Source organism: Ruditapes philippinarum, unplaced genomic scaffold, assembly GCF_026571515.1.
Source record: "Ruditapes philippinarum isolate M1 unplaced genomic scaffold, ASM2657151v2 ctg679_1_1_1_1, whole genome shotgun sequence".
In the NCBI taxonomy this organism is placed as follows: domain Eukaryota; kingdom Metazoa; phylum Mollusca; class Bivalvia; order Venerida; family Veneridae; genus Ruditapes; species Ruditapes philippinarum.
This window is the reverse complement of record NW_026857639.1, coordinates 208027-222199: the sequence shown is the minus strand read 5'-3', so window position 1 is coordinate 222199 and position 14173 is coordinate 208027. Positions and strand designations below refer to the sequence as shown.

Genomic DNA, 14173 nt, shown 5'->3' with positions numbered 1-14173 from the left:
GTACAAAAGTGTAGTTCATCTTCATAACAAAGGTGTGACAGCAAAATACGAAGTCTCAAATTGTATCAAAAAGCATCTTTTTACAAATAAGCAGCAGAAGAACTCTGACATAAAACATATGGGTAGGAGGAAAAATTCCTTTTTGAATTCCCACTTGAGACCACATTGGACTCGAGAATCATTTTGAGCGCTGTAATCGTTTTTACGATCGAAATTTATCTATTATCAAGAAAATAGGTCTATTATATTGTTCTTTAATTTTTTTAAATACAAAGTATATCTATAAAATCATGTAATCTAGGCCCATGAATAAGTATAAAGTTTACCAAAAATATGAAACATTAACCACCAGTTAATTATTATTCTATTAATGTCATATACTAATGCATTTACATTATATAGTTTATATCTGTTTTGAATATATGTCGTAGGTTTTAGCAGTTTACCAAATATTTTACACTTAATCTTTTGAATCAGGCTATTTGACACAGTCAAAAAGAAAATTATTGGTAAATGCAGGCTACATTGTGGTCACTTCACATATTTTATTCCAAGATAATTCCATTCAAAGTTACTATAATACAAGAACGCCATGGATGAACGAAATTGTATAATTATACTATAGCTGTTAAAACAACTGGCCATTTGCTAACCTGTATGACACTTGTAAACACGCATGGCAATCATCAATATAAAACAAGTGTATAGTGCCAGACTATGTAATATTATATGATTCACAGGTGATATAATTATTTTTTCATCCTCAAGACCCGCTGTTTTAATTAAAAGATACTTGATGATATACTTTTCAAAATGCTTTATGACCTTAGCCAACCTTCATACACCTTTACAAAGTATATTTTATAGGAAGTAACATCCAATTTACACACAAGTACAAGAGAGGTTTTAATTCAATTCTACTGCTGGTATTCGAAATTACACCTTTTTCCCTTTCCCAAATTGCGCATGCGTGAAATGTTAATTCCATATCTTAGGCAATATCGCATTCATTGTAAAAAAATGTCTATTAATGCTTCAGTATGTTAAACAATATTAAAAGTTTTACCAATGCAATAGCTAAATCTATGAAGTTCTCAACAACTTTTCTTATTTGCGTTGGATTAACGTTGTTACTTTCTAGAAGTGCTTCAATATCACCGATAGCCATGTTTGCGAGTTGTGCTGCAAGGAGTCTTGTTCCTTGTTCTGAAAGGCCTTTCCCGACCACGAACAACTGGTCAGCTCTTTGCACAATGTCATTTACATATCCCGTCATTTCAAAGATCTGTTCAGCTATAAAACATAGTATCACTAAAAATTAACCTACCTTGGTAAATTTCATTCCTATATAATTCTATATGAGCGACAGGCAATCTTTGTAAGAGTTCTTTAAACTCACAGGTCAAATGGCAAACAAGTATTTCTTTTATGACAATAACATACTTAGGTTTTTTATTACATTTTGCGAAACTGTTTTTTTTAATCAAAGATGCCTTACAATGTAAATGCTATCATTCAGTAAAATGAACTTTGTAGCTTAAACACATTTACCACGAATAATTTAATCCGTTAGGTCAAACTGTGTACTCAAGAAAAAAATGATTTCTCGGTTTAGTTATAAAACATACATGTACATGTATATAATTACACTAAATTATTTTTAACGGAGGAAACAATTCAAAAACGCATTATATGTACTTACCACCTTCTATGTGTAGATTTACTGAACCTCTAGGACCACCATGTTTTATTATTTGCGGATTGTTATCCCCCAATGCTTTAACAGCTACTGAATACCCAGTACTGGAGTCGGAATCGCTCAATGCTTCAGATTGCCAAAATTGGGATTTTAAATCTTTCTAAACACAAAAGAACAAAACAATACATAAATCGCAATCATATTTTTAAATAACGGTAGGAAAATAAAAAAAAAAACACTCATAAACAATATAAGTTAAGTATATACAGATAACGATATTTAATTTATATACCTGATACTGTAAAGCATTGTCTATGAATTTATGTATTTCGGTATAAGATTCTCCTTGGTTGATCAATTCGATAACAAGCTCTTTGATATCCATATCTGGCCTTCCATATGAAATGCAAATGATTACTTATAGAAGAAGTATAATAATATTTTTCATTTAAATAAACTGCAATGCATCATTTCGTATATATAATATTCAAATTATTAGGAAACCGTTTTAAAAACATTAACCTTAGAAACGATGCAAAAAACTTTGTTCAAACTAGTATATTACATCATAACTATTTTGCTGTAAATGTGTTATTCTGTATTTGTCAGCGATTGACTGCTTGAAAGTTTTATGGTAAAATAATACCAATAGTTATGTTCATGTTTAATACGTAAAGATAAGTTAACAATGTCAAAACGTATCTATTGTGTCGGATATAAAATGTTAAGGTTTTTATGGACACATTTCAACGTATAACAAAACAAGTGCAACTATTATTTTTCTAATAAGCTTACTAGTTAATGAGAAAATATTTATATTTTGTTATAAGACATTCTATACGAGTTAAACATATTTCACGTTTAATTAACAACAAGTCCAATTACGAAAAAAAAGTTATAACTATCAATAAAGAAGTCATATACTTGACTAACAAACCAATTCTTACAATTAATTTAATTTAATGAGACATTCATATTTCTGTAAAAAGTGATATATAATGACATTATAATGTCATTTAATTAAAATAACATTCGAAAATACTTATATTTTTGTATGAACGAAATCAATTGCAATTATTGGAAGCAAATACGAAAACCGTTATTACGATAAATCTGTAGTACTTCGTCGTCGTCGCCGCCGTCTTCTTCTACTGGTTTGGCATTGAAACGTTTGTGACATGCGGAAATTCATTTGACAGTCATTCGCATTACGTGTACCTGTACACACCCGTATATCAGCCATCACCTTATACTTTGATTCAACCGAATAGGAAACATTAACGTCAAGTAAAATTGTCTCAGCTATATCCTCATGTATAATATTCATGTCTAAGTGAAATAGAAAAAGTAAAATGTGCAATTCATTTGTTAACTGCACCCTTTTAAAAAGTACTTTTTATCTAAAGAATTGTCAAAAGTCGGTCGAACCCGAATAGGCGTTTTGACACAGAGAAGTAGTTTCTTTTTGATATTTGATATCTTTTGTAGTTTCATAGTTATTTCCCGGACAAAGTTCAAGGTGTAAAATTAAAAAATGGCAATAACTGCAATATAAGGCAAGGTTGAATTACAGTTATTATGCACTGCACTTCAGCGTAAGAAGATTTATCTACCTACTAAGTTTCTTGTTGATATCTGTTGCCGTTTCGGAGTTATGTCCCGGACAAAGTTCAAAGTGTAAAATAAACAAAGGGTAATAACTATAAAATAAGTTTAGGCCGGGTTATGGTTCTTTTGCACTGCATATTTATTCAAATACATCTATCTACCTGCAAAATGTCTCGTTTATATCTCTTGTTGTTTTAGAGTTATTTCCCGGACAATGTTCAAAGTGTAAAAATGAGCAAAAGGCAATTTCTCCCAGAGACAAGCATATTTGCACTGCACTTTTACTCAATGGACGGACTGAAAAAGTGGAGACTATATTTTCTCCCTTCGGGGAGCATAACAAGCCTGTATAGCCTAAATGAACACATTATCAACATAACTCATTAAAATAAACATATAAAATGGATGTTTGCGATACGTTTCAAATAATATTTTCCATTTTTGAAAAAGTATGTACCGTTGATTATCGGTTTAATCCACATTTTGTTTTCGATACTATATTTCAACTGCTTCTTGTCACAGTCTATCGAGAAATTAATTTCTGCATTTCGTTTATCCTCACTATAGTAAAATTCTGTACAACATTGTATTCCTCTACATTCGTTTGCCCATTTACATACTTTAATCAAATCATCATGTAGAGCATCACATTCTGAAACAAATATGAACATTAATGTATCCGATTTATTTAAATTTACAGTAGATATATACTCGTATACGTATCTGAATCTTAAGTAAACAAAACATATATTTGAGTGACACTTTGAAAACTACTCACACATATCTTATACATCAATATTCATTTTACTTATGTCGTTGAAAAATCCTATGCATATCGTTTCAATAAGAATGGATGTGACGTGCTGATAGATTCAAATTAGTATAATCAGACCAAAGGCATTTTAAGAATAAACAATGAATCCAACAAAACACTCGGAAACAAGTAAATAAGAATGTGGCAAAAGAATAAAAGCTTTTAATATTTGTATAATATTGATTGGTCGCGTATCTTTTATACCTGTACAAATGTTTCTAGTAAAACAATTTTTTAAACCTTTCTAAAAGCTTGGTTTATTGCTTATTCATTAAATTTTAATTAGCTATATCTATATTTCCGTAGCATCTCACCTCTGTTAAAAATATAAACAGCTATGTAGTAAATCTTTAAATTAGGGTATAGACTTTTACGACTTAATTTGTTATGCTATACCTATTGAAGATGACAAATTTTCCGCCGTGCACCCAGGTTGCTTCCAAAAATCAAAAGATATCCCTGTAAAAGAGAATCGTGTTTAATCAAATCATTACAACATTTAATATCTGAAGAGTGATTTCAAATTTAAAAGATGATTCATGTGAATTGAAAAATACAAGGAGTTTCGATATATGCAGAAAAAAAAGATAATTTTTGAAATGATTATCTTGATTATTATGATTATTCATAATTACTAAGACCATTGTTTAATGAAAAAAGAATACCATAATAAAGTTGGCTTGTGTCATTGTTTGTAACGTTTTCGCATGATGGATAAGGTATTCTAAAATCGTTTGCTACTTTAATATCTGAGTTGCATCCTGACTCAAAACATTGTTGTAATGTGAGGTCTAAAGAAAACACGCCTTCCGTTTGAACGTTTGTCACCATGAACCTGTAATTTTCATCAAAATATTTGGAGCTTTGATGTGAAATTTTATGCAACCTTTATTGTTAATATCACTTAAACTGTAGCTTGTGTAAAAACATAATCAGTTGAATTATCTTATCATATTAAACGGTTGCACGCAAAGTTAAAAAAATTCGTTGAAAATGTTAATTTAAGATTCATATAACACGTACTGCAAATGTAAGGCAAAAAACAATAAGTAACGTTGAGTTTTTTTTATTAAATTCTTGTTCGAGTAATGAATGACATAAAACATATGTTGTAATATTATGGTACTTACGTTATGCACCAGACACCTTTTGTAGTAAATTTTTGGATCTTCCCTGCAAAGTAACCATTACCAAAATCATTATCACCAAAATTATAATTTGTATTAGCTTATACATTGAAATAAAAATAAATCTATTTTACTTCTTTTTTGAGGTTGACATCAATTTCTTATATCTAACATATGTGAAACTAAAATGATACATTATTCCCTGCGGTCTGGAGACCGCAGGGTATTGGTACGCGTTTAACTTTTGAGGCATGGAGGAGCACGTGACCTGTTTTCGGTACATGGAGGAGCATGTGATCTGTAAACCGTATATGATTGGTTAACTGAACTTTTCGAAAACCCAGCTAAATACCGTTTGCCGGTACGTTACGGATTTACCTGTAGGGAATTAGTCCGAATTATACCTAATTGAGAACGAAAATCTTTTACGTGATATTTCTAATTTTCTATAATTATTTTACCGTTTAAGGTGGAAAAACTTGAATGATGTGTTTGAAAATTATCAATGTTTCTTTAATATCTATCTCAAATTTTACAAACAATAAATTGTTTTTACTGAAAATCTACAAAATTAAAATATTCGTAGTGGCATCTGCCATAATAAATAGAGATATTTTCTGAGTTAACTTGTGTGTTTACTTTATTTATTTTTTGCTCGGAATTATTTATAAAATGGTAGGCCTATTTAATCATTTTCTTAAAAAGAAATAATTGTTTTATGTTCGACCTTCTCCGGTCTTTAACGGTCACATGCCGTTTCCAAAGACCTTCTTCTATATTGTTCGATTATTGTCAACCATATTCCTGTTACAAACGTTTATTTATCCCCCCCCCCCAAATAATGTTGAAAATAGTAAAATGAAATATCTTTATTTCATTAAAATGTTCACCGAAGGAAACCATTTTACTTGTTTATTATTTTACACATATAAAAATGTCTGTGTTTGCTGCAGGACCAGCGTTAAATGAATTTTGCTTCCCATTGTTAATCAAAATATATTCTACATGTACCGTTTTATGAGCCAGAATAAACTTTTTTCTTTGGTCTTTGTGTTCCTTAGATAATTTAAGTCTAAACTGATTAAAATTGTTATAATATGTTACTTATTAGCTAAGGCATTTACCTTAGTTACATATTATGATGTAAGTTTGAATATAGAAATCAACTCCAGTTTCAATTTAAAAATGTAATTATTTTACTTGAAAAACATACAACGTTTCGACTCAAAAGTCTTCATCAGGTATACTTTGTTAACATATTATGAGCAATTGACAAAATGTGCTTACCCCATTCGTAATTTAGTAAATGAAAACTTTGTTGCAAGTTTTCCAGGTTCACTTCCATGCGATAATTACATGCATCGAACGTGAAATTCATCCATAAATTTCTATCCAATACTTCGGAATAAACGCAACAATCGAAGCTGTATCCATTTTTAGTTCTTATACATGTTTCATTCAATCCATTGGGTATATTGACAAAACCATCTGAGAATTATATAAGAGTAAAACTAAATATATATGATATTTTTTCAGCTTTTTTGCAGTTAAAATCCATATTAAATCTAAAATAATTCACATAACAAAATAAATAAAAAAATTAACCGACATTTCTCTCAACTTTACATTCTAATGATAAGTTTAGTCTTTTATTTATATTTGTATGAAGTTTAAATATGAAAAACTGTAGTATAGTAAAAATGATGAAAATATTAAACATTTCAGAGCAAGTTAATCAAACTTTAATAAACTTAACGTCTATTTTTAGATACACATTACGTTGTTTCAAACATTTTCAAGTTGCTTACAATATTTGTAAATGCTATGTTTTTAAATATGTATGATTTAAATTGAATATTACTATTTTTTATCTAAATACTGCTACTGGATTGTCTTTATTACTGCGTAAAAATATACATTAACTTTTTCAAAATCCAAGATGGTCTTCACAATACCTTCAATAAGATTTTGTTTTGTGGTGCATATGTCTTTTAATAGGAACAGCTCTAGACCTAAATACTTCATTAGAAAATCCCTTTCTTTTTCAGACATTAAATCATGTGATGCAATGCCATTTTTGGTCATCCAGTCCTTCAGCGAAAAATCTAAAAGTAAAAAAGAATAGTGTTTATCAATCATTTGTAACAATAACATAATGGATGACAAAGAAATGTAAGATTCAAACTATAATCCTAACACATTCTTTTGTTTTTTGATTTACTACATAATCCGCTTATAATAATCTAATGTTCATGTTTAATACATTAAGATTATTGTACAATTAGATTAAAAAGTAAAAAGGTCAGATACATCGAAAACAACAATTGAAAATATACATTTTAATTCCATGTATGATATATATCAAAGTACTTACCCGCAACATGAAATCTTTGTCCGAAATCACATTCCTTCTTCTTAATACGTTGATAATTAAATATTTCTATGTCATGATTGCATTCAGATACACTTTCCAAACACACTTTTAGTCGAGCACTTAGGACATATTCATCATCAGAATTTTCCTCTAACATAAATCTAAATAAATCAATAAAATGAAATTATATTTTATAATGAAGTTCAATTTTGACTTGTCGAAACTCAAATTTTCAAAAATAGCCATGACAATCTATTGCAAATAATAAAAATGATAATAAACATTTCAATTCACATTAACACTGTTGTACCGTACATGTGTGTCATATTTATACATGCTTTTTACATATCGCATCAGCAAAAATATCTAAGTCAATCTTTTGAATTTCAAAGTGTTATATTTTTATTTAGTTAGAAGAAATACATGCCATTGTAGACGTGCTGCTTTTCAGGTTCAGACGTTAAAGTTTTTAGAGCTTATTGTAAAAGATTTTGGTATATACTTTAAAATTGTTTGTTAAATTTTAAAGAAATGATGGTCTTTATGGTCGAAATGGTTTCTTTTTTTATGATAAAGTATTTGAAAATAATTACTTACTCAATTTGTAATATGCCATTCAGACTCATTGTAATAAATCGTCCTGAAAAAGGATCAAAATTATTTGACTGTCTCAAACAAAAAAAATAAATATGTACGACTTTAAAAAAGAAGAAAAGTAATCATTTTATTAAAACACAACATTTTCACTTTAAAATGTCTTATATTTTAAAGATATTTCGTAGCATATTTTTCAATTTGTGTTTAAATTGTGTTTGAAAGGTACATGCATAAAAACCCCAACAGTTTCGAATATCCATTTTGTAAAATATACCTTTAAAAAAATCGTGCTTTAGAAATATCTTACCAACAAGAACTTCCTTTAGTGATAACTCATACCGAAACTTTTCTATTGCGACTGTAAAGTTCAACTCACACGGATCGAACAGTATTTGGAATTGAAATGACCTTTGAACTTCACTAACGTAGAGACAACATTGAAGATCTAAGCAGGATGAATGTAGATGGCAGGCTATTGTTGTATTGTTGTCAGTAATGTTTAGCATTGTTATGTTCTCAGCACAATCTATGAATGAAATGTACACAATTTGTCAACTTAAAATGATAAAAAGACCCGCAATGACAACATAACGGTAATTTGAATTTGTTTTTACATAGCCTTTTTTAAACATAATAGAAATGTTGTTTACTAATCTTTACATGATTAAAGGCAGGGCAAAAGTGACAAGCAGTTATTACATTTGATAAATAAAGGATTACAAATCTTCAAAAATACGAGTTAGTTAAAATGTCAATAGAAAAATTACTGTCTCATTCTAATGTTCATTACTATTTCTTAATTGGTGTATAAATACAAAGCGATACTGAGTGACAGAACAGCTACTTACGATCCGGAAAAAAACGCTATTTAAATTTCAGACTCATAACTTATCAGCGTAATTCAAAGAGACAAATGTTTGTTAAATCATAGCAGTCATAAAAATATAAATATTATTTGCATATATATGAGTTACACAGACCTGAATTCCAGCCTATTTGTTCAACTTTACATTCATTCAGAAGAAGGTACTGGCTTGTTCCTAAATCACGATGGAGAATTTTCTTTGCATATATCGGTAAGCTTGATGCATTTATTTTCATTTCAGCTAACCACTCAGTGTAGGAAAATGCTAAACACATGCAAAAATAAAAAACATATCAAAATGAATACGACGTGAGATTTGATGCCAACATTAAAATATTAAACGATCTTAAAATATACATTTAACGTGGTACATAAAGATGATTCAACATTTTTAATTTTTCTTAAATCATCACAGCGGTGATTTTTGGATCATTGTACTACATAAACAACGTCTTAGTAAGATTGCAATGTGATATACTTATATATACATACATATAAGTATCTATTATCAGTCATCTGTTGAGTTTAAGATGTGGAAAATTTAAATGGTTTGTCAAAAACAAAATATAACTGTGATTAAAATTGCTTCTGCTTTAAGATACACGATAAGTAAATAATTGTTCATTTGTAAGTTTAAAATTTATCATCGAGTACAGTGTCCCAGTATGCTGTAATAAAACGGATATTTTTATCGATGCAATATTAAAATTTAAGGTCTGAAAATCTTGTTTATTTAATTTATAGCATAGTATAGAATAACCAAAGTATGTTTGATAACTACCGTCTATCTTGTAATTTTTATACATTGAACATTCAACCGACGGAAACTTGTTTTCAGTCAGAACTTCTATTTCTGATGCACATGTCGAACCAGTAGTCTCGTAACATTCTTTAATGTTCAGACTTATTACGTGAGAATCGCTCATGACAAGGTAGTCTATTGTGAAACTGTTCAGATGAAAAAAGCACAAATTTTGAATTTATTCAAAAGAAATATTCGTCAATTGTCTGGTAAGAAACATTCTTTCCTATCATAAATACGATAGGTGAATTGTATTCTAACTAGTTGTATAGTATATGTTAGTTAAGTGCCTTATCTTAACATTTCTTTTGAATGTTAACATAAATATCGACAAACAACAATATATAACATTATACTTAGGTCTCAGACTGATGAAAGTAGTTTTAACTACAAATGCACAATTGTCTGAAACAATCAACTTACTTAATCTGTAACGTTGAATACAGCGACATGACCGTGTTATTTCCTGTCAATGAAAATAGATAATTATAGTATCATTATGTCTTAGAAATGTTGCTGTACTGTTTTTAAAAAGAATGGCATTTCGTTTTTAATATCAATGCAAACTTTTTAGCTGTACTATTTCTAAATAGAATTGAAATGTACAACAAATCGAGCAAGTCACTCATTTGGACTACTTATTATCATTATTGTCTTGGAAATCCTGGTATTACAAAGGCTATGATATGTTTTATTTCTTTATTTGAATCATATTTGAACAAACACTGCATAAGATATCTAACAAAATTGATAACGGCATTTATATAATCTTATTACTTTATGTTCAACATAATTGATTTATTATTTAACAATATAAATATTACAGTTCAAGATTTGAAGCAAATCTTAAACATGTTCCGTTTTCTAAAGAAATGAATAGGTTTCCTAAGATATGGACAAGTTTTACTTGCAAACACTGTACCAATATCTCTAAATTTACCTACCGTATTCATAATCATACAAGGACATCAATCGGCTGTAAGTCTCAATAGTTATATTGATCAGATGGTTACATTTATCGTAGTCTAGTTCATAGAAGATGTTTCGACGCAGGACTTCGGAGAACAGACAACAACTTATTTTTGTACAGGAATTTGACAAACTGCATGATGACGGAAAATCTTCTAATACACCACATTCTGTAAACAAACGAATGATCAGTGATCAAATGTGTCGTCTAATGATAGCCAATTAAGCACATAGATTAAGAACTGATTGGACAATTTGTTTCATATATGTCGCGGCTACTTTATAACATAAAGCAGTTACTGTGTAGCAGACAACACAAAAAATCATCAACGGGCAAAAACGCCCATTAAGGGTTATAACTCAGCAATAATCATTCAGCATAAAAAACCCCGTTAAATATGAGCATGCACTTGAAGTACTTGAAGTCAAAATAATTGACAAATAAGTACCAAACTAAATAATCTGGCAAAGTAATTGAACTAAAAATACCGACGATATGCATAACTAGGCTTAGTACTGACTATTCCTGTTAAGATTGGATGCAATTGCACTAGTAGTTTTTGACTTTTATGAATAAGTTTCATGACGGACGGACAGACGACGCAGAAGTGATCCCTATATGTCGTCGCTACTTTGGTATAGATTTTACGTATCAATTCATGGATTTTAGACTGACATATTGACCTTTCAATGTTTCTGTTTATAATTTTTAAAGATGTTGAGTAGCGAGTGCAAAGAATTATCATATATAATAATTGCTGACAAGAAGTTTTACAAAAGGTCTAAATGTGTGCTTGTTTTTATTTATAGTCTCTCCGCTTAAATCGAAAAAAAAATTCAAAATTTTCTGCTCTTTACCAGTACGCCCTGCAATCTTTAGATTACTAATCCATCGCGTTAACCATTCGGCAGCGCAGCTACAGATATTTCAAAAAAAGTAATCTATGTAATTAAATCAAAATGATATCATACCTCCATTGTAAGTATTGTTTGCTGCTTTACATTCTACCTCTCTGATAAAAGGTTTTATTCCTAAATCCGTCATCAGTTCAATCTGTTGAACATCATCCAGTGATTGTAAATGTTTGCTCGTTTTCCACTGAGCAAGAGAAAAGTCTGAAATAATCAGAGATTTTAAAATACATTATATGTATGATTTGTGCACCAATCGATTAGCTTTATCTGTTTGAATTTTTTAACACTTCTATTTCTGTTTAAAGTAATTATGCTAATTGATTTAGTAAGAACAAATACGTTAAGTTACATATTTACCTTCCATTGAGTATCCTGGGTTAAATTCACAAACTGTATGTGGCACAACCGTATTCTTAAGTAATTCTAAGTTAACGTTACATTTGTTATCGTCAAAACAAATGCTTAAATTCAAATTTGTAATGTAAGTCCTTTGAATTGGTAAATTCGTGAGCATATATCTAAAATGAATAAAGAAGTAAATATAATCATGAACATGAGCGATTCGTAATCAAGTGTGTCGGCTGATGATAAGCAATAAAGCAGTTTAATTGAGGATTATTGGACAGTTGGTTCTCTATATGTCGCGGCAAATATGTAGCATGCTGTAGCTAATGTGTAGCAGGAGACACAAACATCATTAAAAGGCCATTCAAGGGCCATAACTCATCCAAAGAATCATTCAATCAAAAAGCCGTTCAATATGCGCAAGTACTTGTTACCGATCACAGTTTCAAATTGCATTAATTGTACAAGAGACCTAAACGTGACAATTTATAAAAAAATAAAATCATTAAAGGACCATAAAAAATATTAAAACTAAAAATGCCGACGATCTACACAACTACACTTGGTACTGGTCGTTCCGTAAAATGTAGATAAAATTGCACCTGTACTTTTTTTGAAGATTAGTCAAGGATATATTGTGACGGACGGGCAGACGAACGCGCCACGTTTATTGACAAGGGGCTATTTTTTGTTTCCTTTTGTTTTAACAGGAGGCAATGGCTCCTTATTCTTTTGTTACGGAATAAGGTCTATTGCATTTTTTGTCCGTTTATCGTTAGATAGCCCCTAAATCAAATTATTTGCCCAGACGAACGGACTGACGGACAGAAAGACGAATAAGAAGTGATCCCTATATGCCGTCGCTACCTTGTATCACGCGAAACAAAATATCATTCTAAATGCATTTTGGTAATCATAATAATTTGTATTTTATTTAAAGGTATACAAACGTTCTTTGCTATCATTTTTTTCTCGCAAGACATCGTTAAAGAAATTTTAAATTAATTCAAAACAGTATACTGAAGATATAAACTAATAACCAATGGTAACTTACTGCAATCGTATAAAACCGTTCAGATAGAATTTGTTAACGACATCCAATTCAAGAGCTGATAGAGGTATGTGCTGCAATATTCTTTCGACTCCAACTGATAAAGTTTGAGAGCATGTGTCAAGTTTAAACTGAATGCTGAATGATCGTTGCAATGTGTCCACATAAGAGCAACATTCAAAGTCGGAACATTTGTCATCTATGAAACATTTAGTGTTGTTCGGCAAATCTGTGACGCTGACACTTAAACCACAGTCTGCAAAAATAAACGCATTAGATAAAACAAGAGGGCTCGCCTGACCCATTAAACTCATCCGAACAATTACCTAGACAAGCATTCAGACCAAATTTCATGACAGGTGAGTCAAAAATGTGACCACTACAGTGTTAACAAGGATTATCCATATTTGAGCAGTGTGACATAGTTTTTTTACCCAGATGACCCATATTCAAACTTGACCTAGAAATAATCAAAACAAACTTTCAGACCAATTTCCCGGATACTTGAATCAAAACAGTAGCAATAAGAGTGTTAACAAGATTTTTCTATTTTTAGCTCCGGTGACCTAGTTTCACATGCGATTTCGAACTCATCCGAGCAATTACCTAGACAAGCATCCTGACCAAGTTTGATGATTATTGAGTCAAAAATGTGACCACTAGAGTGTTAACAAGGTTTTTCCATATTTGGGCGGCGTTACCTAGTTTTTCATCTGAGATGACCCATGTTCGAACTTGACTTAGAAATCATCAAAACAAATTTTCAGACCAATTTACAGGATATTTGGATCAAAACAGTAGCCACTAGAGTGTTAACAAGATTTTTCTATTTTTAGCTCCTGTGACCTAGTTTTTCATTCGAGATGACCCATGTTCGAACTAATCCGAACAATTACCTAGACAAGTTTCCTGACCAAGTTTGATGACAATTGAGTCAAAAATGTGACCACTAGAGTGTTAACACGGTTTTTCTATTTTTAGCTCCGGTGACCTAGTTTTTTATCCGA

At 30.3% G+C, this 14173-nt stretch overlaps 1 protein-coding gene across 1 annotated transcript in view; it reads right to left on the bottom strand.

Annotated features, from left to right (window-relative positions):
* Window positions 1-14173, bottom strand: part of LOC132750448 (uncharacterized) — an 87554-nt gene that overhangs the window by 49479 nt on the left and 23902 nt on the right. The window contains exons 42-61 of the mRNA XM_060740437.1: window positions 13170-13422; window positions 12128-12288; window positions 11828-11971; window positions 10831-11025; window positions 10310-10352; window positions 9866-10032; window positions 9200-9349; window positions 8527-8745; window positions 8220-8262; window positions 7623-7783; window positions 7204-7353; window positions 6536-6736; window positions 5252-5294; window positions 4787-4956; window positions 4518-4580; window positions 3765-3959; window positions 2806-3028; window positions 1992-2091; window positions 1703-1859; window positions 1067-1293 (exon numbers count right to left, since the gene is read on the bottom strand). Of these exons, the coding sequence (XP_060596420.1) occupies window positions 1067-1293; window positions 1703-1859; window positions 1992-2091; window positions 2806-3028; window positions 3765-3959; window positions 4518-4580; window positions 4787-4956; window positions 5252-5294; window positions 6536-6736; window positions 7204-7353; window positions 7623-7783; window positions 8220-8262; window positions 8527-8745; window positions 9200-9349; window positions 9866-10032; window positions 10310-10352; window positions 10831-11025; window positions 11828-11971; window positions 12128-12288; window positions 13170-13422 (3065 nt within the window). The remainder of the gene's footprint in view (window positions 1-1066; window positions 1294-1702; window positions 1860-1991; window positions 2092-2805; window positions 3029-3764; window positions 3960-4517; window positions 4581-4786; window positions 4957-5251; window positions 5295-6535; window positions 6737-7203; window positions 7354-7622; window positions 7784-8219; window positions 8263-8526; window positions 8746-9199; window positions 9350-9865; window positions 10033-10309; window positions 10353-10830; window positions 11026-11827; window positions 11972-12127; window positions 12289-13169; window positions 13423-14173) is intronic.